General features: G+C 48.8%; 1 protein-coding gene across 2 annotated transcripts in view; it reads left to right on the forward strand.

Moving 5' to 3' along the window:
• DNAH10 (dynein axonemal heavy chain 10) overlaps window positions 1-23206 on the forward strand; it is a 2445728-nt gene that overhangs the window by 899343 nt on the left and 1523179 nt on the right. For both annotated transcript variants that reach the window (XM_078667623.1, XM_078667624.1), the window contains one exon: window positions 14772-14983. In XM_078667623.1, coding sequence (XP_078523749.1) covers window positions 14772-14983 — 212 coding nt within the window. The remainder of the gene's footprint in view (window positions 1-14771; window positions 14984-23206) is intronic.

Genomic DNA, 23206 nt, shown 5'->3' on the forward strand with positions numbered 1-23206 from the left:
TTTTTAAAGCAGTAATATTGACTAAAAGCATAACTCATAACCTTTCCTATTTTCCCAGTTTTGATGTTCATGTTTATGTTGGGGATTTTGTTCGTTATTAAAGGAGTTCCATCCTAGTTCTCCACAAAACTGGGCCTGCCTTCAGGGATCATTCTATCACTTTACAAGCACCAGTACTAGCTCTTAGTGCATTATGTGGAAGATTCTCCAAATCCCCTTGTGTATCATCTAACTTCTGTTCCTTCAGTCACTAGAACCACTTTATCTCTGGCCATATTCAGATATAATCTCTCAATAATAATTTTCATCAAGGCGTATCCTCCAGTCCTGAAGTCTGTTTGCCAAAGTAGTCTTCCTCCACCGTGACACCACCGACTTTCCTGTGATGTTTTCCACTTACTGTTCCCACGCCACATTGCAAATCCTCCACCAACCCAAGCCTTATGCTGTGCAACCATTTACTAGAGCGATGTACATCAGTTCTGTTTGACATGCGTTTTTGACGGGTAGGTTACTACAGAAATAAAATGAAACTGCACTTGTTTTTGTCTGTAGTCCAAATTAAATATAGAAGTATGTTCTCAAATCTTTACTTGCTGACTTTATGTATAAAATCAAGGATTGTCGTGTGCTTCTATGTGGACTCCTAAACTTCCCCAGTGAAAATTTACCAGTATTGCCCCATAGAATTCTTCTAGACAGAACACTGGGGCTATTCCTTCTCATGTGCAGAAGCTGTCATCTGGACCTCCCATCCATCAAAAGTCAGGAATGAAGCAGTTCAAGCGCTGCTCTTTCTTCATGGTCTTCGCCCCCTTTGTACTAGTGTTACAAAGCCATGTCTTTTTCACTTTGCGGTGGGCCAGATTTTGCATGTGAATTCCAGTGTCTAAATGGTATAAACTATAGGATCAACCCATCTAAAGATGTGTAGGTATAAAGGCACATGGTCTAGGCATGCTCTAAGCGGGTTGTTTCTTCGCATCACTAGATTCAAATGTTTTGTGACCCTATAACTATTCACCCACCCAATAATTCATCTGGTTTCACTAGCATCAACCCAACTACTGGCCCAGGCCTGCCTCGATAAAGGTCTACAAGAAACATTGTCATATTTGTAGACTTAGCTCAACTTTGTTATTAGAATTCAATATCATCATGAAATTTAGACCTACAAATGTTGTCAGAATACAGAATTCGGAACCTAAAACATTATATCAATTAATACGTGGTTACCAGCCAGTCAGGGAACTTTATTCGGCAAGATAGCCATAATACCATACAGAAAATACATAGGAAATTACAAAAGTTAAAACATAACCCTAACAAAAAATCACTATCCTATAAAATTCTTGTCATCCTAAAATCATAAACCATATATTTTCCAAATGTTCAGCCAACTCTGTTAAAACAGCATAACCGATATCGGGGTATGCTAACTGTTGTAAAACAGATAATGCATGTTGGAATTGGGTAATCTTGGCTGCTTATAAGCGTGGCATAAGAAAAGGTTTACGGCAGGATAGAGTAAAGTGGGCAAAAAAGAATGAAGTGACTAGTGCTTCATTACTTTCGGTGATCACAGGGGCAGATAGCGAGTTGATCAACCCATGTACCTTTAGATGGAAAAGCGACCAAAAAATGAAAAACGCTTAAGCAGAAACAAGTGCGATAAAATCTATACTCAGGATTTGTAAGAAGGATCAGATAGGCTTCAGTCTCCCCTGAAATGCACAGTACCAAATGAGCAACAACCATCTACATAGATTAAGCATTCTGGGCCCGCAATTCTCTTTTGTGACTAACATTTTTTTTTTGCACCTGTTTAGATGCAATTTCATGTCTTCTGACCCATGTTCCTTATTCACAACCATAATCAGAGTCAAAATTAATTGATTACGATGACTAATGCAACTAGCAGAAATTTAAATAAAATTTGTATAGAGGACCTGATCTCTTGAAAACAGGATAATATCTTTTGTACCACATGCAGCCTTTCCATTAAATGTAGGTAATTGAAGATGAACTGGCAAACCCATGTCCCGGGCAAAAAACATTTTTTAACAATTATGCTGATAAAAGCATCCTCACAAACTGAATGTTTTAAATGAGTATCATTCTTATTACCCATACTAGATAAACCATATACCTGCTGGCCACTGAATTTACATGTAGGGCTAGTACAATTGGCAAACTAAATAAAAAATGGTTGGGTCATACAATTCTCACTGTAGTTTGTAATAAAAACATCAAGTTGCTTGACCACTTCCAAGGTCCAATGATCAAAAATATTACAATATTAGTTCATTAAAATCATATGACCCAGTGCAAGAGAAAGACAAGATCTGATACCAACTGGTGGAGTCAATTACTTCAATCTTAATAGAGGATAATTTGACTGACACTAGAATTGCAAGACCCCCTTTTCCTGCCCTTCTACAGAAGGAATTGCGGAGGCACATAAAAATGGAAAACTATCCAATATAAAGTTCTCCATCATCCAAGTTTCCTAACAACAATCTAGGTCAAATTCAGAAATTATACTCAGCCATTCTATATATATATTAGCTTAGAACGGGCCCCAGCAATATTCCAGGAAAACACTTTTAGACCCAAAGACTCTTGGGACTTTGTATTTACTATGGGGAGTAAAATGGGTCTTACAGGATGAGAACAAGACACTACACTTGGATCCCTAGACACAGTTGGGGGAAGCGTAGTGTGATCTCTGGAAGTGCAAGGCGAGGGTCAGTCAGGAGCGACCTATGACCCTGCTCGCAGGCAGCTCGCTCCCCACGCTGCTGCACGGCTCTGCCTGCATTGTTTTTGCCTAATCTTGTATTTTTCCCCTGTGCCTAACTTGCTCTCTTGCCCAGACTTGTTTTTATTCCCCTGTGCCTGTACTTGCTTTCTTGCCCAGACGTGTTTTTATTCCCCTGTGCCTGTACTTGCTTTCTTGCCCAGACTTGTTTTTATTCCCCTGCCCCGCCCACCTGCAATCCCATTAGCCGCCCCGCGCCCACCTCCCAGCTGCTCCTCCCTCCCAGCTGCTCCTCCCTCCCACATCCCCTCATATGGAAGCCGCTACGCGGGCGTACTCAGCTGGCGCGCCGCTGGCATGCCGCTGGTGCACCTAAGGCATGCCCATCTGTGCCCGTCCGTGCCTGGACTGCGCCCAGCGCCAGGACCCCTGGACACCACGAACGCCACGACACCCGACACCGCTACGATGCCAGAACCCTCCAAGCACTCAACACCGGACGATCACACACCTGCTTCTTTGCCGCCCGAAGCGCACCCACGGAGCTTTCACCTGCCGGAACTGCAGCTTTGCAAGCATCCGCCCCACCATGCTGCCGACCAGGAAAGAACCCAACCACCTCAGATGCATCCTTCTCAACACCCGCTCCACCCGAAAACATCCCGTTGAACTCTGGGACCTACTCGACTCAACCTCCCCAGACGTCGCCTTCCTGAAGGAGACCTGGCTGAACCCCGCCTCGGCACCCGACATAGCCATAGCCGTCCCGGAAGGCTACAAGATCACCCGCAAGTACCGCACCAACAGAGCGGGAGGAGGAATCACCATCGTCCACAGGAACACTCTCAGAGTCTCGACCAACACCGACGACACCCTCAGCACTGCCGAACACCTGCACTTCCAGATCCACACCGACCCCAACACCACCCTCAGAGGAACCCTCATCTACAGACCGCCCAGACCCCGACCACAGTTTAGCGACTCCATCCCCGACTTCGCCAGCATACACGCCATCGCCTCCATGGACTACATCCTCCTCGGGGACCTGAACTTCCACCTCGAGAACAATGACAACACCAAATCCACCACCCTGATCGACAACCTAGCCAACCTCGGACTCAGACAACTCGTCACAACACCCATCCACTCTGCCGGTCACACGCTTGACCCCAACTTCTCCGCAAGCCCCCACGTCTCCTTCAACCATACCACCAAACTCCACTGGACCGACCACCGCTGCATCCACTTCACCTTCAAGAAATCCACCATGCACCACCGCACCCAACAGATGCCTCAACGCTGCTGGAGCAAAGTCACCGAAGACCAGCTAACCACCACCCTTGCCCAGAGCCCACCTGCCGACCATACCGACCCCGACACCGCCGTTCCCGGCAAAGTTCATCGAGAAGACCGTCAACAAACAATTGACCTGCTACCTCGAGGAGAACAACATCCGGACCCTTCCCAGTCTGGGTTCCGCAGCAACCACAGCACCGAGACTACCCTCATCGCCGCCACCAATGACATCAAGTCCCTGCTGGACAATGGAGAAACGGCGGCCCTGATCCTCCTGGACCTGTCAGCCGCATTTGACACAGTCTGTCACCACACACTACGAACACACCTCCACAACGCTGGGATCCAAGAGAAGGCCCTGGACTGGACCACCTCCTTCCTCTCCGGCAGAACACAGAGCATCCGCCTTCCCCCCTTCCACTCCGAAGCCACCAAGATCATCTGCGGCGTACCCCAGGGCTCATCCCTCAGCCCAACCCTGTTTAACATCTACATGGCACCGCACGCCCACATCGCCCGTCGGCACGACCTCAACATCCTCTCCTACGCCGATGTCACCCAGCTGATACTCTCCCTCACCAAGGACCCCCACACCGCCAAAACCAACCTTCACGAAGGAAGGAAGGCCGTTGCTGAATGGATGAGGAACAGCCGACTGAAGCTGAACTCGGACGGAGCTCCTCATCCTCGGATCCAACCCTTCGGCCTGGGACAACTCCTGGTGGCCGACCGCACTGGGAACCGCTCCAACACTCACCGACCACGCACGCAACCTAGGGGTCATCCTCGACTCCACCCTCTCCATGACTAAACAGGTCAACGCCGTCTCCTCCTCCTGTTTCAACACCCTCCGCATGCTCCGTAGGATCTACAAGTGGATCCCCACTGAAACGAGAAATAGAGTCACCCAGGCCCTTGTCAGCAGCAGGTTGGACTATGGAAACGCCCTCTACGCAGGAGCCTCAGCCAAACTCCTGAGACGGCTCCAACGCATCCAGAACGCCTCTGCATGCCTGATCCTCGACATCCCTCGCTGCAGCCACATCACACCCCACCTGAGCGACCTGCACTGGCTCCCGGTGAACAAGAGGATAACCTTCAAGCTCCTCACCCACGCACACAAGGCACTCCACAACACCGGACCAACATACCTCAACAGACGACTCAGCTTCTACACCCCCACCCGCCAGCTCCGCTCTGCCAACCTCGCCCTCGCTACAGTTCCCCACTTCCGAAGAGCGATCTCAGGCGGCCGATCGTTCTCCCAGCTCACCGCCAAGACCTGGAACACCCTCCCCATCCACCTACGGCAGACCCAAGACCTGCTAACCTTCAGAAAACTCCTCAAGACCTGGCTTTTCGAGCAGTAGCATCATTCCCCACCCCAGCGCCTTGAGACCTTCATGGGTGAGTAGTGCGCTTTACAAATGATATGATTGATTGATTGATTGATTGAGTCAATGTCAGTAAAAGAGGTGCTGAATGGGTCGCTGTTTGGACCCTAATAATATAACTCGGCTTTTGGGAAATAGTTGTATTGCTAACAGAAAACAAAGGAGAGGGGTGATAAAAAAAATAACCCAAGGGATGTGCCTGAATTCTCCCCAAAAAATGTAACCAGGTAATTCAGACAAGGCAACAAACACCTCACGACTGCCATCTTTTTCAATTTGATCACCACCAAGTCCTCAATTGAGTTACAGTCATAACCAACCTAATCCACCCTCCTAACAGATATAATCTGCCCCAACAAATCATACTTCCAACCCGAATTGGATTTTAGCCAGTGCACAACTTTGTGCTTCAAGTCCCACCAATCCTCTCTCTTCAAGGGGGAGCAAAGGCACTGCCTCCAGGACATTAGCATATGAAGTGAATGCAGGTGACAGTTGAAGTGTTACTTTTTGCCAACTGCATGTAACGGCATCTGCGGTTGGTCCAAGGCCTTGAGGCTGGGACAAACTTTGTTGAACAGGACTGTTAGAGGATACGCCTAGGTCCCCTATTGATACCGTCGGGGAATAGTAACAAAGGACTCTGAGGGGTATGTGAGGCAAAGGGGAAGCCAGTGGAGATGAATTACGTCTGCCCACTTGCACACAATGGGCATCCGAAGTGGAAATAGAAACGGAATTCACAGAATGCGCAGCGACTCGATCTGAATCTTTTGCAGTACCACCAAGATGAGATGAAGTACAAATCTAATCTTGCATGATTAGGGAGTTCTATTTGTCCTCCACGCCTCTTTGCCTCTCCAAAAGGTCAACTTGGAAAGTGTTCCATATTTATACTAGCTTGCCAAAATACTCTGAACAAGAATTCAGCGATAAGCCTTGAGATTGACCCATGGCAGCAGGACTGATTACAGTATTAGTATTCACATCTTTATTCACATTAGCCCTTCTTCCAGAGCGAGAGGTTGCTCTAGGACTCCTACCATCACCTAGCATATGCCTCTCCTTGCATTTCCTTTTGAAAGGCATTGAACTATGATAATGGTGCCAGTGGATAGAGAACGCTCACTGCTGTCAGGCACTGTCGGCCTGATTCATGAACCGAAATTGCGCTCGCAATAGCTGCGAAAAAGCGAATGCGAGCCCAATAGTCAAAATCGGTATTCATGAAGGAAATAGCGAATTCGCAAACACAAAATAACGAATATGCAAAATTATTCGCAGAAATCCGGCAGTAGCCCATTTGCGAATCGGAAATAGCGAGGAACCACGGATACTGCGAAAAATATTGCGAAACCGCAATATAATCGCAATCGCTGTTCAAGAAAATTCGCTAATTGCGAAAAACCCGTAAATCGCAATTTGCGAGGCGCATTTTAAGGACAACCCAAAGCAGGTGGTAACCATCAAAGCCTATGAATTTTTTTTTTTTAAAACCGTTACCCAATCAGGAACAGGTGCTGGCCTGACCAAACACACTTAAGGAGATGCAGCAGCAGCATTAGGAGTCTCACAATGCCAGGACTCTACATGGTGGTCAGGCGGCGAAGGCTACAGCGAGCAGCACGGGGGAGATGTAGGATCCAGGAGAGGGTATTCCGCCAGCGGGTCACCCTGCTGGGTCAAACCAGAGAGCAAATATACGCAAAGTACCGCCTGTATGGGGCAATGATCATCAAGCTAATTCAGGACCTTGACCCCCTGATGCAGCACCCAACAAGGCGGACCAATGCCATGCCCACACATGTCCAGGTATTGTGCAGCCTGCACCTTCTGGCCTCTGGGAGCTTCCAGGGGATAGTTGCTGTTGCAGGGGGGATATCCCAGCCCACCATGTCCCGCTGCCTGAGGAGTTTCCTAAATGCAATGCTGACCCAGCTACACCACCACATCAAATTTCCCACCAGCCAACAGGAGTTGGATGAGACCAAGCATCAATTCTACAATGTTGCGCATTTCCCACATGTGATAGGATGCATTGACTGTACGCACATCGCCATCTGCCCACCAGCTGAAACGGAGTACATGTACCGCAACCGCAAGTCCTAACACTCCCTCAACCTCCAGATGGTGTGCAATGCTAAGACATACATCACGGACATAGTGTCACAGTACCTGGGGAGCACACATGACTCCTTCATATTCCGGCACAGCGGCCTCCACACACGACTGGCCAGGGGAGACTTTGGTGAAGGACACCTACTTGGTAAGTACACTTGGCCCACAATGTTACACTGTGATGAAGTAGCTGCGCTGCACAGGCACTCACCCTCTGCTCCTCTCATGCAGGTGACAGTGGCTACGCCCTCCGTGAATACCTCCTCACCCCATACCTCAACCCTGCTACACCACAGCAACGGCGTTACAATGTAGCACACATACGCACAAGGGATTGCATTGAGAGGACATTTGGGCTACTAAAGAGCAGATTCCGCATACTGCACAAGACTGGTGGGGTCATGTACTACAGTCCTGATGTGTGCTGCCGCATTGTGGCTGTGTGTGCAATACTACACAACATTGCTACCAAGAGCCGGATACCTGTAGAGATCTCTGGCAGTGAGTCGGAAGGGGACGACCGGCCACCTGCACATGTGCGTCAAGCACGCGGGGAGAATCCAGCTGAAGGACACAGACGCCGCAACCACATCACAATGAACAGTTTCTAGTACACCCACTCCCCTCACCCCACAATTCACAAATGCATGCCAATGGAAATAATGACAGGAGGCCGATGTACAATGCTAGAATAAATATTATTGTTGAAGGCACAATAATAATGACTTTTTGCAATTCTTAACATGTGAGCAGTATTGCGCCATACTCCTCTAAATCATACACAGGATATGCTTCTATCATCAGCTTGTCCCTGCCAATGGACAGTAAAGTCAAGTGCGCCTCCGGTACGCGGCACCCAAACGCCTTTCAGGCTCATCCTCTGGGACGGCACGTGAACCCGCAGTGGGCCTGCTGCTGCGGCGTAGCACACCAACCTGTGAGGCAGACAGACTGCTGACACTGGAGGTCCCCTCACTAGTGTCGTCCCCACCACCATTGGCTGGGCCGGTTGGATGAAGTGCCAGTACGGCACTGGTGACCTGCTCCAAGACTCGCGCCACATCCTCGCAGCATTGCACCAGCTGCAGCTACATAGCTAGGCACCGACGTGAGAGCTGGGAGGTGGCATTACCAATTACATAGTTAGAGCGCGTGTAGGCAGATAGCCGCGTAAGTAGCTGGTGGTGGCGGCGGCGGGCAGTGTTGCGCTGCGAGATGATGGCCGCAGTATTCGCCTCCATAGCAGTTGTCATCCGCTCTATCCTGTCCGACACATTTCCTACATTGTGGCCAATGTTGTGGAGCTGGAGTTGCATTGCCCCTTGGCGTCATGCCTGCAGTTGATGGATGCTCAGCATCCGGCGCTCTATGCTCTGCCCTGGCACGCGCACAGCCATCCCCCTCCTGCCGCTGCATGCTGTGCTCTGCTGGCGAACCCTGCCATGCCTGCTGTGCTGCCTGGCCACAGTGGGTGTGCGCACTGTCTCCGCACTAGCAGCACCAGATGTTGAGGGTCCCGCTGGTGGTGGTGTTGCGGTTGACAATGGTGCAGCGCCTGATGGTGCTGGCGCAGATGGTGCTGGTCTGGCAGCAGGGATTGGTGCAGAGCCTGATGGTGCTGGCGCAGATGGTGCTGGTCTGGCAGCAGGGATTGGTGCAGCGCCTTATGGTGCTGGCGCAGATGGTGCTGGTCTGGCAGCAGGGATCGGTGCAGCGCCTGATGGTGCAGGATGTGTGGCTGTTGGCACCTCCTCTGCATTCTCTGGTGCCTCGTCTATGTGCAGCCTGTCGCTGCTGTTGTTGTCAGCGCCACCTATGAGGGGAAGTGGACCTAGATTAATTGCATGTATCTGTCACACGTGCAGTTGCTACATGCATGCTGGCTGACATTCCCTGACTGGCTGTGGCATTGCGTACTTTGGGACATATCTGGCTGCATTGGGGTTTTTGTACATTGTGGGCAGACTACATGTCCCACAATGCTTTTGGGCATGACCTAATGTGCATGGATTGCATGACTTGGGTTGATTATGGGAGGCTATAGGGTCATGGCCATTGTCAGGGGACAGGGTCGCAGTCGCATGCCACTTACCTTGGCTGTCTTGGGTGGGTCGGGATGAATCCAGAGTGATGACCCCTATACACGCCTCTGGCTCAAGTGTGTCCTCCACACGGTCCTCCAAGGGGGTGTTGGGAGGGACTGTAGGATCTCCACCTCCAGTAGCCAGTGTCTCGCCCAGCCTCTCTGCCACCCTCTCCTTGGCACAACCTCGGAGGTCGTACCACCTCTTTTTTAGCTCCTCGAGCGACCTGTGTGTCGCGCCCACAGCGTTAACTTTTGCGCTAATCCCCAGCCACAGTCGGCGTTTCTCCGCTTCAGGCACCCTCCTGGAGTTCTTTCCAAATAGTTTTGTGTAGTTTTCTACCACTCCCTCTATCAGTGCTCCAACTCCTGCTCACTAAATTTGAGCTTCCGCTTGCGCCCGGTGTCACTGTGCCCTGGTGCAGCATCCTCTGCCATTGCTGCAGTCACAAAAGAGAGGATTTCAAAGTTTGGAGGTGTTCTGGAAGGAGCTCTGTGAGATGCAGCCTCGAGATCTGCCTCACTGTTCTGTTTGGGGGTGGGAACTGCCAGCTTCCTGGTTGTGATGTCATCACTGTGCTCGAAATGCGACTTCCCGTTTTAGCGATCTCGCTATTAGCGAGATCGCATTTAGCGAACTCGCTAATAGCGATATCGCAATTCCTACACGGATTTTGACGGAAATAGCGATCTTCCAGCGATTTTTTAAATTCGCTAACGCTTTTTGCGGCCGCGTGCGAATCGCTTTATTTTCTTGCAGATTTTGATGAATGCCGGTCTGCGAATTCTAAATTGCGATTCGCTGTCAATCGCTATTTAGAATGCGCAGAATTCGGTTTTCATGAATCTGGCGGTGTATCCCTATTCTCTGGATCCGCTTTCCAGGGGGACATGCTCCGCTTCTGAGGAGCCCAGTTCGGTAAATGTACCACCCTGGCTAACTGTGCCTGCTTACAAGTTTTAGGAAAAGCGATGTGCTGCATCAGTTCTCCCCTTAACCAAGATAATGTTTTAATTAATTGCTTCCATCACTGATGATATGTAATTAGTAATGGAAAGAGAAGTAGAGATTGGAGGAATAGATTTCTTTGACTAAATCAGGCAGACACTCAGATAGACAGCTACTAATGTGGCCCTCCCACCCTGCCGCACGTTAACCCTCCTTGGCCTCCCAAGGAGGAGAACGCAGTGCTAAGGAACATAGGTGAGTGCATGCAGTCAGATGCCCCAGAGTCTGATTGGCGAGAAGTAAATATATACGTTACCACAAAGCATAACTCCACGTGCAGTGTGTCCCTATGGACTGTGTCCCGGTAAAACCACTGTGAATCCAGCAGCGATGTTGGAGATCCACCTTCCAGGCTCCCTGAGAGAACGCTACTGCTGTGTTGGAGGGCGAGCACGAGCATGGCATTACTGGGAACGGCAAGTAAGCACTGAGTTACATAAATTCATTTGTATGAAGTTATTGTCAATAAATTATGTAAATAGTCTAGAATTCATTAATAAAATGCTCTCATACCTAAAAACGTTGCCATTGTATCCCCCCAGACGTTTTGCCTTCACTACCCTATTATTGCTGAACTCGTTTTTCTGGTCAATGGGACTCTTTGCACTTTTTCTCTGCTGACCAGTGGTAAAGTACTTGGGCTCTCTCTCTCTTAAACATGCTAAAACTGGTATACACCTAATTTACACATTTATTTTACTTATAAGATCCTAGTAGATGGTACTGGATATGCCTAGACCCTGTAAATTAAATGTTACAGCACTCATTGTGCTATTCATTAAAGTTACACTGTAAAACATGTCTCAGGCCTGCCTCTGCAGCCTGTGTGGCAGTTTTAAACTGCCATGTTGACCTGGCAAAATAAACCTTTTGCCAAGCCTAAACCTTTCTTTTTAATGTTTATAAGTCACCCATAAGGCAGGCCGTAGAGGCTCATAGAGCATGGTGCATGATATTTAAAAGGTAGGACATATGTATTTAATTTTTACATAACCTGACAGTGAAAAACTCCTAAAGTTGTTTTTCACTGTAGCAGGGCTGCCTGCTCCATAGACTAACACTGGGTTACCTTATTATACTCAATAAGTGATAGCTTCCTTTTGGGAACAGATAGAGAAATATTTATCCATTCATTTGAATTGTAATTTCAACCTCTCTGTAGGATTTTAGTTTACTATTCAGAAAATGACACTTTTAGAAAGTTGGCATTTTACTGCCTAAACCAAATGTGCCCTTTTTCTCAGTGTCCAGGGTCACATGATTGTGAATGACTCTCCTGTGGTGTGTTCTGTATTCCTTCTAGACATGAGCACAAAAAAGGGCATGGGTTTAGAGGGAGTGGGTCTTCCTAACTGGGTGGCTGGGGAGAAGTTGTGCCCTAACCTGGTTGTACATCCAAGGACCCTGCCTACAGCACACATAAATGAGCCTCACAACCAGGAGCGGCTCCTCCGTTAGCGCAGAGGAGCGTAGTCCCACTGCTTTCTTGCGGTGCGAGAAGCAGAAACATAAAATGGCATTTCAAATACTATTTTATGTTTCTGCTTCTTGCACTGCGAGAAAGCAGAAGGTTATGCCTGGTTGGGGGCGGGCCGGGGAGGAGTGGCTTGCCCACTGTTGTGGGACCTGACTGTTTGGTCGGCAATCTGGGGCCGGCAGAACCAGTCATTCGCACTCTGGATTTTATCAATGTAGGCTGCAGCCTGCATAGAAAAAATGTCCTCCTCATAGGCGCCGTCCTCACCAATCACAATGCTGCCATTGCAGCATTGTGATTGGCTTAGGAGGGGGAGGGAGGCTGCCTTCTTCCTGATCCTGAGCAGGAAAGCAGCAGTAAAACGTGGAACCTGGCCAGGAACGGAGGCGGCGCGGGACTCGGTGAGGAATTATTTGTATCCCTCTGCGCAAACCCCTGTGCGACCTCCTACCTCCGCCCGCCCGCCCGTCATGCTGGACGCGACTTATGACACCAGGCCTGACTCTGCATTTGTCCCTCTAGACAGTTTTGAGCCACACTCAAGGGAAGGGGAAGAACTGGCCAAAACCAGTTTGGGAGTGGGCCAGGGATTGTCTCCTGTAAAAAGACTGGCACTAAATATAAATGTGGCACTTTCGGAACCTCTCATTAGAACAGTCCTGGACCTGTGAAAGATTCAGAAGGACTTCCTGCTGTCTGAAAAAGGAAGACTGGGTCTATTTGCTTTGAACCCAGGATCCCCAATAGTGACTTCAAGGGTCAGTTGGTTGACCACCTGTGTGAGCCACAGGGACCCGCACATCCTAGACCTGCCTGAGAACTGCTGCCCTTTGCCGGAGTAAGTCCTGAGCCTCCAAGAGGACCCTTGGTTGGCACAGAGTCTACTTCTCCTGCTTCAGATCTACAAAATCTGCACGCCAGGTGACAATCCAGAAGTTTGGGTCTCTTTACGACTGTGAGTGGGCTCCTCATATCAGCAACCATCATTGCATCTCCTGCCAACATGATGTTATGACGGCAAACTACCCACATCTTCCACCAATGCGAAGCTCCAGTGATTGCTGCTCATTGTGTCAACGACTTCCTCACAGCCCCAACCAATCGAAGCTCTAGCCGAGGCTCCTCGCATGGACTTGGACATTGAGACAGTAAACTCTCTACTGGGGCGAACCAGTATCTGAACCACACTCCATTGCGGTGGGCCTCAACTTGTGACGTTGACTCAGTTCAGCACAATAATCTAACTGAGCGTTGCGCTTTGTGCTTTTAGAGCTAGTTTTACCTGAAACTTTCAAAATTCCTATTTCTTCTTATTGAATTTATGTCGTTTTGGTATCTTTTTTTTTTTTTTATTGTACCTAATTTATTTTTTTGATTGATTTGGGATTTTTCTTATGATGTATTTTTACTTTATTACTGTTTGAATGTTGCATAAATACTTTACACATTGCCTCCAAGTTAAGGCTGACTGCTGTTGTGCCAGGCTACGAGAGGGTTAAACACAGCTTGCCTTTTGTACTTCATTCTGACAAAGATTGTGTTTATTACTTGAGTTGTGCTCTTAACCCCTTCAAAAATTAACCCACTTTCTTGCAAATGCCATTTATTTTACACTACACAATTACATTGCTCTTTAGATAGGAAAACAGATTAACAAATAAACTTAGAACCGCTCACCCCTCACAGCAACATTCTATTAATTTTTACTTGGAAAGTTAACAGGGTACTATTTTTTTAAATTTTAAAAATCAATGTATTTTCATTGCTGGGTGACACAACGGGCCGTTATGTTTCAGCAGTAGCGGCTCGCATAGGGCGTGCTGTGGGCGATAGGGCGGGGGAGGGGCAGGGTGGGGGGGGTAGTAAACTCGGACATACGACGGAACGGAGGATAGTAATCATTACTATCCTCCGTTCCGTCATATGTCCGAGTTTACTACCCCCACACCCGACCCTGCCTCACCACCCTGCAGCACGCCCTGTGGGAGCCGCCACTGTGTTTCAGAGTGTCCCATGCAGTTAGTTTGTATTTTAAATTGTGTTACATTTATCTTTATAATCTGCTTGTTCTGTTTTGCTGATACTACTCTACTGGACAGGTCATCAGTACATATAACTCCGCAGTTTTGAGGAGCACAATAGAACTTTTCATGAAAGAGTCTAAAGGGATCTTTTTATAAATCACAGAATGTATACACTGTTTGTTTTCTGTGCCAATTATCAAGCGAGTCATCAAAATATTCTTCTACCGATGAGTATCTATGGACACTGTGTTCAAACAATGAACAAATAATGCCCAGTTGCCCTCCTAAGACAAGGTGTATAACACTAGCACAAATTGCCATTGGAAGGGTGTTCCAATTTTTGGGACCCATCACAGAGTAACTTTTAATGCTATCTCCTGATCCCTTTGTGGTTAATAGATCCTGGGTGTAGTCACACATTGTGGCATTACTTGTGTTAAGGACGTTGATGTATATGCTGACTTTATTTCAATTGTGTAAAGGTGTATTTGATGCCTTTATGATTTGAAACCTTGTGTATGTTCAATAGGTGGGTTCTAGTATTCTATGCGAGAGGTTAAATTAGAGAGATTTTAATTACATTTCCAAAATACTTTTTTTTCATTTCAGGAGGCGAAGAATGAATGGTCTACGACTCTGTGGGCGAATCTTAATGTTCAGGTTCTACTCGATGGAATTGAAGGTTTCCTTAAAAGTCTCCGTAAGCTTTCCAAAGAAACCCGAAGCATGCCAGTGGCCTTTTATTTGGAGTCGAAAATGAAGGAATTCAAGGAATCCATCCCTCTACTTCTCGACTTGAAGAATGAAGCCTTGCGTGACAGGTTAACATTTCAACCATTTGTCGTTTCCATGTGTGGTGTATGTCCAGTGGCGAACCAGCTGTCTCATGGACTCCTAAGTGACATATGTGATATGAGTGGCAGATTCCAAGTCTGATATTTGTCCCTTAGTACTGTCTTGTGGATTTCTCTGTAGAACAGGGAAATTGGATGTATTGTTTTACAATATATGCATTTATGTTCTACTGCATGTGACCTAACTACCCTATGTGATACCAATCACTATATACATTTAACCTCTTGTAGTGTAGTTCCTATATCCCTAATAGGCTCTGTGCATTGGAATAACATACACTACGGATTTGACATAGGACTGAGGTCAATATGTCTCTATCGAGTATATTAAACTTAATTGTGTGTGTGCCAGCTAACTCAGAGGTCACTAGAAACTTTCTTGAATAAACAAGAAGGGATTAGTCTCTGACAACCGCATAAACATGACAACTTTGTTTCCCCTAGAATCGGAACAATATCTTCAGAGTCGTGGAAACAATAGATAACTAGTTCACTCAGTCAATCGTACATGCTTCGTTTCTACAGAGTTGCATAGAAATAGAGAGACGGGCGTTTCAATAAAAAGGGTTTATTGAACAGTCTTATTTCTCATGCAAGAGATATGAACTGCTACAATCGTTAGACAGAATGCGAAGTACAATGCGTACAGCGTAAACAGTAATATAAAATAATACTGTAATAGCATGGTCTGTTGCTATGACATATATAAAAATACATACATAAATAACACAGGCTAAAATACACAACTGGTGCTTCTAAAATACGCCTACCCCAGTGTACCTAACATAGGTCTAGTACGAGGGTAGAGGTAGATGCTGTTTTAGCTAAGTTTAGTTTTGCCAAGAATATGCCAAAGGTTTCTCTAGGTTCTAATCAGCTCCATACCTTAGAATGAGAGAGGTTGGTATCTCTTTGCCGGGACTTGATTTCCCAACACCCCGCAAGGGGAGTCAGAAACACTGGAGCTGGATTCTCGGCAGGAGGATGACAGCGCCTAGTCAGTGCATCAGCTGGAAAGTTGGCTACTTTCTGGACTTGCTGTGGCGAGCTGCGTCGTGCAAGTAGGTAGTCAAACTACACCAAGCCACACTGTGCTTTGCCATAGCAAGTGATGGTATATTTATACCTTTAAGGTGTTTAGGAATGCCAGTATTGACGTAAAGTCGGGCATATGAACGTCGCCGCGGCCAGGGCGACTAACGCTGGAATCTGGGGATCATGGTTCGATCCCCTGCGGCAGGTTAGCCCAGCACCATGTGACTCTGGGCAATAGCTTGCTTAATCTTCCCGACGGCCCCCAGCACTTAGAGACCCTTACGGGTGATTGTTCGCGCTTTACAAATGTGGATTATTATTATGAATGAACCCCTAAGGAATAGATGTTCATGCATAATAAATAAGTTCTTGGAGAAATCAATATCCAAGCAAGGGGAAGTCCCTAACGGCTTAAGAGTCCGGTTTTCCAAGAAATCGTTGTGACGTAGATGAACGGATGGAAGTACCCATGCCTGTCTTTGGGTAGCCTGGGCTATGCCTAAATAAAGACTGGATTTCTATGCCTATATAAGGGCAATATGAATTGTACCTATATAAGGGCATGAATCGAGACATTCATAGGGAATCTAAATCGATACACAACACTCTAATGCAAATAACATTACGGCTCATTTAATGGACATATTTTACATGCACTGTATGTATCATGTGCTATTCCTTACGTCAAGATGACTTATTTTGTGCGACTTCCTGTAATCCTGAAAAGATGTTGCAGCACAGAGGGGGAGGGAAAGGAATTTAGACTATATATATAGTACTTTTTAGGGCTCGCCTGGCGTTGCAGCGCGAAGTGCTGCTTCCAGCGAGCCTTATTCTCGCTGTGTTACCTCCCCAAGTGGTACAGACCGGTGCACGAGCAGACACCGGTCTGTGAACGCGCTTCTAAGATGCGCGAAACGTGCGAAGACTGCAGGCGCCGCCACTGGCAAGAGCCACAGGGAATGCCAACGTGCACGCTCACGGCGACACGCTCCTGCCCTCTCGCATCTATTCTGTTCTGCGTTCCAGGCCGACTTGTCTTGTTATTAGCTGTTTTGCGGCCATCACGTGCACTTCATCCTCGTTGGACGATATGCGCTGTTTCACCATGTTCAAACATGAGGCATGTTTACGTAGCTTGCATGCCAGTGTCTATTCTGTGATTCACAGCAGTGATTTTGCCATTGATAGATTACAGGCTCTTTTGCATTGCGAGCAATGTATCCTCCAGCATGGTTGTAGATTGGGTTGACAGAGTCTCAATGGGCATGCTGCTGTACTCTAGGTGCGCGCCGCGATTCGATTGTGAGCCAGGCCTGCTGCTTCTCGCTTTTCGCCATGGGTTTATAGGTACGTACTACCAAGAGCACTCTGGTGGTATATCCAGCTATTCGTCACCTTAAGGTTTAGCAGCGAGAAGAGGCCCAGCCAACGCCCGAGCAACACTGGGACTGGGGCCCAAGCGTACGCCGCGCTCCCTCGGTGCATGTTTATGATGGGGCCAGGCCCCAGCCCACAGTGAGTCGTCGCCGCCTCTCACTTGCCTCCAGAACCACAATAGGAGGCTATTCAAGTTCCTGGTGGCCGCCGGGTCACCTCAGGTGGCACTGCTCCAGTCCGGCCCCAGCAAGTTGAGTAAACCCAGGATGCGGGCCCCTGCCAGCTGCCGATCTGAGCCCGGGCGGCACACCGTTACGCACTCCTGGTGTGATTTATTTATTTATTTATTTCTGCTACAGGTTTCCGTTCACAAAGTCTAGGCCCGTTTTCAGCCCGCATGGGGCCAGCCCCCGGATAGCACAGCGTGGCAGAGCTCTGACCCGGCCACACCGCAGGATGCCACAGACCATGCTGCCAGGCCGGGCAGAAGCAGGCTGTACCTCCCCCGTCAACCTGACCCGACGTATAGCCCAGGCCCTGGTCGGTTTGTGGGTCTATAGTGCTCCGGCATGCTGGGCAGCCTCAGGGGTAAAGCAGCCCACGATAGAGCACCCGCCCCATACCACTCCTCTTTAAAAAGCGAACATCGGTTTTTCCGTGTTCAGCAGACTCAGGAGGTGTTCCCCGTGGAGACCATGCGGAAGGCAGCACAGCTGGGGTTTGGAGGGATCTACGTGCGACCTAAGGTGGGGGGATCGGGACTGACGCGACTGGACACCTCGATCATCTTCGAGGCCCTGTCGACTGGCTGCACCAGCACCACAGCTTACATCAGCATTCCCGAGTGAGTGTATGTGCATCACAGGCTTCATCCCTACCCATGCTGCATATATGTGCTCAGGGCGTAAATTGTACAAGTACGCCTAGTGTAAATTGTGTGGTTCCAGAAAGGACTTTCAGGTGGAATAATTTGTGCACTTCTTTTGAAAGGTTGGCGTTAACTTAATTTTCTGATAGATACATCTGCCGTGTGGATTCCTCAACTTGTGAATATCCCCCTGCGTCAGCAACATTCGGAAATTCTTTTCGTAGCTTCGCGCCGACGTGGACTTGGACGTCATAGAGGCACGGCATCGCTCGCGACTCCGCTGACGTCACCGACGCCTATAATAGGCCCACGCCGGCGTGATGACATCAGTTCCCTTTTTTCCGAGTCGTCGACGCTAACGGTTTTCTAGGGATCGTCCGTAGCTTTGACTGTAACTTTGTTACTTTGCATTGTTAGTATTCCTTTATCTCCTCTTTCAAGATGTCTTCGAAGAAGACGGGTTTCAAAGCCTGTGGAGAATGCGGCAAGACTATGTTCATTACGGATCCAAATGAATGCTGTTTGTGGTGTCTTAGCTCCGACCACGACGTCGAAGACTGCCGTTCCTGCAAGAAGATGACTCCTAAGGCCCTCCGGGAAAGAGAAGCTAAGCTTATTGTTGCAAAGCTTAAAGGGAGTAGGGACAAAAAGAAATCGAGATCGCGAACTCGACGCTCGAGGTCAAGATCTCGCTCGAAGTCGCGTTCGGATTCGTCCTCAGCCCATGCTGCGAGGTCTTCGAAAAAGAAGCATAAAAAAAAAAATCTCATGAATCCCGATATCGTTCAAAGAAGGACTCGGGTTCTAAACCGAAGTCGCAGGTGAAGCTGGTAGAAAAAGAAGTAGTGTCTTCGGAAGAACAGGACGCCGGAGGTGCGGCTTCACATGCGGATTCGCCTGGTTCGCCGAAGCAGACAGCGAATCCATCTCCGAATCCATCCCATTCTCCGGATCGGGAGGATGAAGGTGAGGAGGAGATAGTTGGAGAGGAGAGGCTCCGTTGCCCGAAGGTCTGTCGACTCCGGTGCACCAGCCTGAAGAGGAGGTCGACGTCGTATCGACTCCGCGCCCTCAAGAACCACCTGGGGGTTCGTACCCAGCCTTCCCGGCTCCAGGTCAGGATCCAACGCATTTTCTAAATGCGATGTATGGTATCTACTCCAGGGCTCTGTACCCCTCTGGGATGCCTGTTGGTCCCACGGGTCCGATGGCATTTGGTCTGGGTATCCCCCAATCCTATGCCCCTGCGCCCTTTATGCCGGCTCCGACGCCGCATTGGCATCTTCGGACACCGGCGAGGCCTTCGACTCCGAAGCCATCGACGCCGAAGTCGACGACACCAAATCCTTCGACGCCGGTTCCATCATCTCTGATGCCAAATCCCGAACGACGTCGTGGAAGTCTTCCTCATACGGCGGCGGGCTCGGCGCCGGCTTCGACGGAGTCGACAGTGGATCCGACGGCTTCGAGAGTGAAGCACAGGTCGAGGCGTGAAGCCCAGAGACTGATGGAGGAAGAGAGCTATCGTGAGGAGTATTTGGAGGAGGGTGAACTACAAGATCCTGAGGACCCTTATGAGGATCTTTCGGTGGCCAGTGGTCTTGAACTGTCCCCTGAGTGGGATTTGGTTTCGGTGACCGATGAACCCTCAAAAGATGTGGCTCCTTACCACGTTGTAATTAAAAAAGCAGCAAATTTGTTGAACATCGCTTTACCTACTGCTGAGTTTAAATCAAATCTACTCACAGAGGTTCTTCACTCTCCCTCATCGGTGACTGAACCATTGCTGCCTTTTAATGATGCTCTTAGAGATCCTATTTTAGAGGTTTGGAAGAAACCGTTGTCAACTCCAGCTGTGTCTAGAGCTGTTGCCAGAAGGTACAGGACTGCTCCAGATGATCCTGAATTTTTATCCACTCACCCTCTTCCTGAGAGTTTGGTGGTACAAGCTGCATGTTCCAAACGATCAACTGGGGCTTTTCCTCAAGTTCCAGGTGAAAAGGAATCGAGGAAGCAGGATCAGGCTGCTAAAAAGGTTTTCTCTTCTGCCAGCATGGCATTAAAGTCCACAAACGCGACCTGTTTGATGGGTCGTTACATTCACGCACTAATGGACACTGTTAAGCAGTTAGTGCCAAAGATACCGGAAGATGATAGAAAAGACTTCCAGGAGGTTATCTCGGACACTCAGGCTGCAGCAAGGCAGGTGATACAAAGTGGTTTAGACACTGCAGATTCTGTGGCGAGGATTATGGGCTCTTCAGTTGCTACGAGAAGAGCTGCATGGCTGAAATCTTCTGAATTTTCAACTGATGTCCAGTCTGCATTGTTGGATTTACCATTCGACGGATCTGGTTTGTTTGGGAAGAAGGCAGATGCTGCTTTAGAACGTTTTAAAGACAGCAGGGCGACTGCTAAGTCGTTGGGCCTTCAGACCAGGGGTACTTTTGGAAGGCGTACTACAGGATTTAGTAGATCTTCATTTCGATCCTACAAATCTACACAACAACAACCACAGCAGCAGCAGGACACGCTGTACAGATCTTATAGGGGCAAGCAGAGAGGCCGTTCTCGAGGCCGTCAAATCTCCTCTTCTTCCTCCTCATCCCCTTCCCAACCCCCTGCCAACGCAGCAAAGCAGCCCTAGATCAGCCATTCCGGATCATGTGGGCCCAGTGGGGGGCCGGCTTACCCATTTCCTACAAGATTGGAAATTGATAACATCGGATCTTTGGGTTCTCAATCTTGTAGAGAATGGGTATGCTCTTCCCTTTCGGAGTTTCCCCCAAATTACCTTCCTTGTCAGGGTTATTGTTCGGAGGACCACCTGCTTCTCCTGCAGGATGAAGTCCTAGCTCTGTTTCGAAAAGGTGCGATAGAGGTGGTTCCAGAGCAGGAAAGGAATCAGGGATGCTACTCCCGGTATTTCCTGATCCCCAAGAAGGATGGCAGACTTCGGCCAATTCTGGATCTCAGGATCTTGAACCTTTACCTGAAACAGGAAAAGTTCAAGATGCTCACTCTTGCACAGGTTCTTCAAGTGCTGCTGGAAGAAGACTGGATGATGTCAATCGACTTGCAGGATGCGTATTTTCATATTCCCATCTTGAAGTCGCACAGAAAGTATCTCCGTTTTACGGTTGGGTCGCAGTACTACTAGTTTGCGGTCTTTCCGTTTGGTCTTACTACTGCGCCTCGAGTCTTCACCAAGGTGATGGCAGTGGTGGCAGCCAATCTCAGGAGGTCGGGGATACCTGTATTCTCGTATCTGGACGACTGGTTGATCAAAGCGGAGTCGCCGGAGAAGGTGCTCCATCATCTGCAAGAGACAACTCAGTTGTTGCACAAGTTGGGTTTTTCGATAAATGTACCCAAGTCTCACCTGGTGCCCTCCCAGCGCAACCTGTTCATAGGTGCGGTACTGGACACTACTGTTTGTCGTGCATTCCCTCCACTTCAAAGGATTCGCGACATTCAGGAAAGGATTCCTTTGTTCTACAATGGAGCGGTCGTTCCAGTCCTGAAGGTTCTTTGCCTGCTCGGTCTGATGGCTTCTTGCATTCTGTTGGTCAACCATGCACGCTGGCACATGAGGGCACTCCAGTGGTGCCTCCGCAGGCAGTGGTATCAGCACAACGGAGATCTCAGGGAGTCAGTGAGGATCTCCAGAGAAGCTGCAGCGGATCTGCCTTGGTGGAGCGTGGAAGACAATCTGTCGCAAGGGAAGCCTTTTCAACTACCTCCATCGGTGGCCACGGTAATAGCGGATGCATCCACTGTCGGGTGGGGTGCTCATCTGGGGGACCTGGATGTCAAGGGTCTTTGGTCTCCAGAGGAAAGGTTGCTTCACATCAACCTTCTGGAATTGCGGGCGATACGTCTGGCACTCAAGGCCTTCCTCCCTTCCCTTCGTGGTCAGTCGGTCCAGGTCCTGACGGACAACACGACCGCGATGTGGTACATCAACAAGCAGGGAGGAGTGGGGTCGCAGTGTCTCTGCAGAGAGGCTCTGCGTCTCTGGTCCTGGGTTCAGGACCATCAGATTTGTCTGATGGCAAATCATCTGGCCGTAGTTCAGAATGTTCGTGCAGACAGTCTCAGTCGACAGTTCTCTGCCGACCACGAGTGGAGGCTTCATCCGGAGGTGGTTCGTCACGTCTTTCGGATGTGGGGAACTCCTCAGGTGGACCTTTTTGCCACTCAAGAGAATGCTCACTGCCCGTTATTCTGCAGTCTCCAGTATCCGATGCAAGGAGCCTTGGGGGACGCGTTTCAGTTGAGTTGGAACTCGCAACTCCTTTACGCGTTTCCTCCCATACCTTTGATTCCTCGGGTTCTGAGGAAAATTCGCCAAGACCGGGCCCAAGTCATATTGATCGCCCCGGATTGGCCAAGAAGGGTGTGGTACTCAGACCTTCTCCACCTCTCCTCTCACCCGCCGCTCCGTCTCCCTCACAGGGCAGATCTCCTCTCCCAGATGGAGGGGCATGTTCTACACCCCCACCTCCAGACCTTGCACCTTCATGCCTGGAGATTTAACGGGGCAACCAGAGTTATTTGTCTCTCCCGCCTGATGTGGTGGACGTCATCTTGTCAGCCAGGCGTGACTCCACTAAGTCTATCTATTCTTATAGGTGGTCAAAATTTGTCACTTGGTGCGGGGAGAAATCTATAGACCCTTTGAGAGCCCATTTGTCTGATGTTCTCCAGTTTGCCCTTTCTCTGGCGCAACAGGGGCTTGCTGTTGCCACAGTGAAAGGCTATCTTTCAGCGCTGTCGGGATTTCTCTGCTTGCCTGACCAGCCATCTCTTTTTAAATCTCCTGTAGTTTTAAGGTTTTTGAAGGGCCTTACACATAAATTCCCTCCTACTCCTTTTATTGTTTCTCAGTGGGACTTAAATCTTGA

The sequence above is a fragment of the Lissotriton helveticus genome, chromosome 11 (assembly GCF_964261635.1).
Source record: "Lissotriton helveticus chromosome 11, aLisHel1.1, whole genome shotgun sequence".
In the NCBI taxonomy this organism is placed as follows: domain Eukaryota; kingdom Metazoa; phylum Chordata; class Amphibia; order Caudata; family Salamandridae; genus Lissotriton; species Lissotriton helveticus.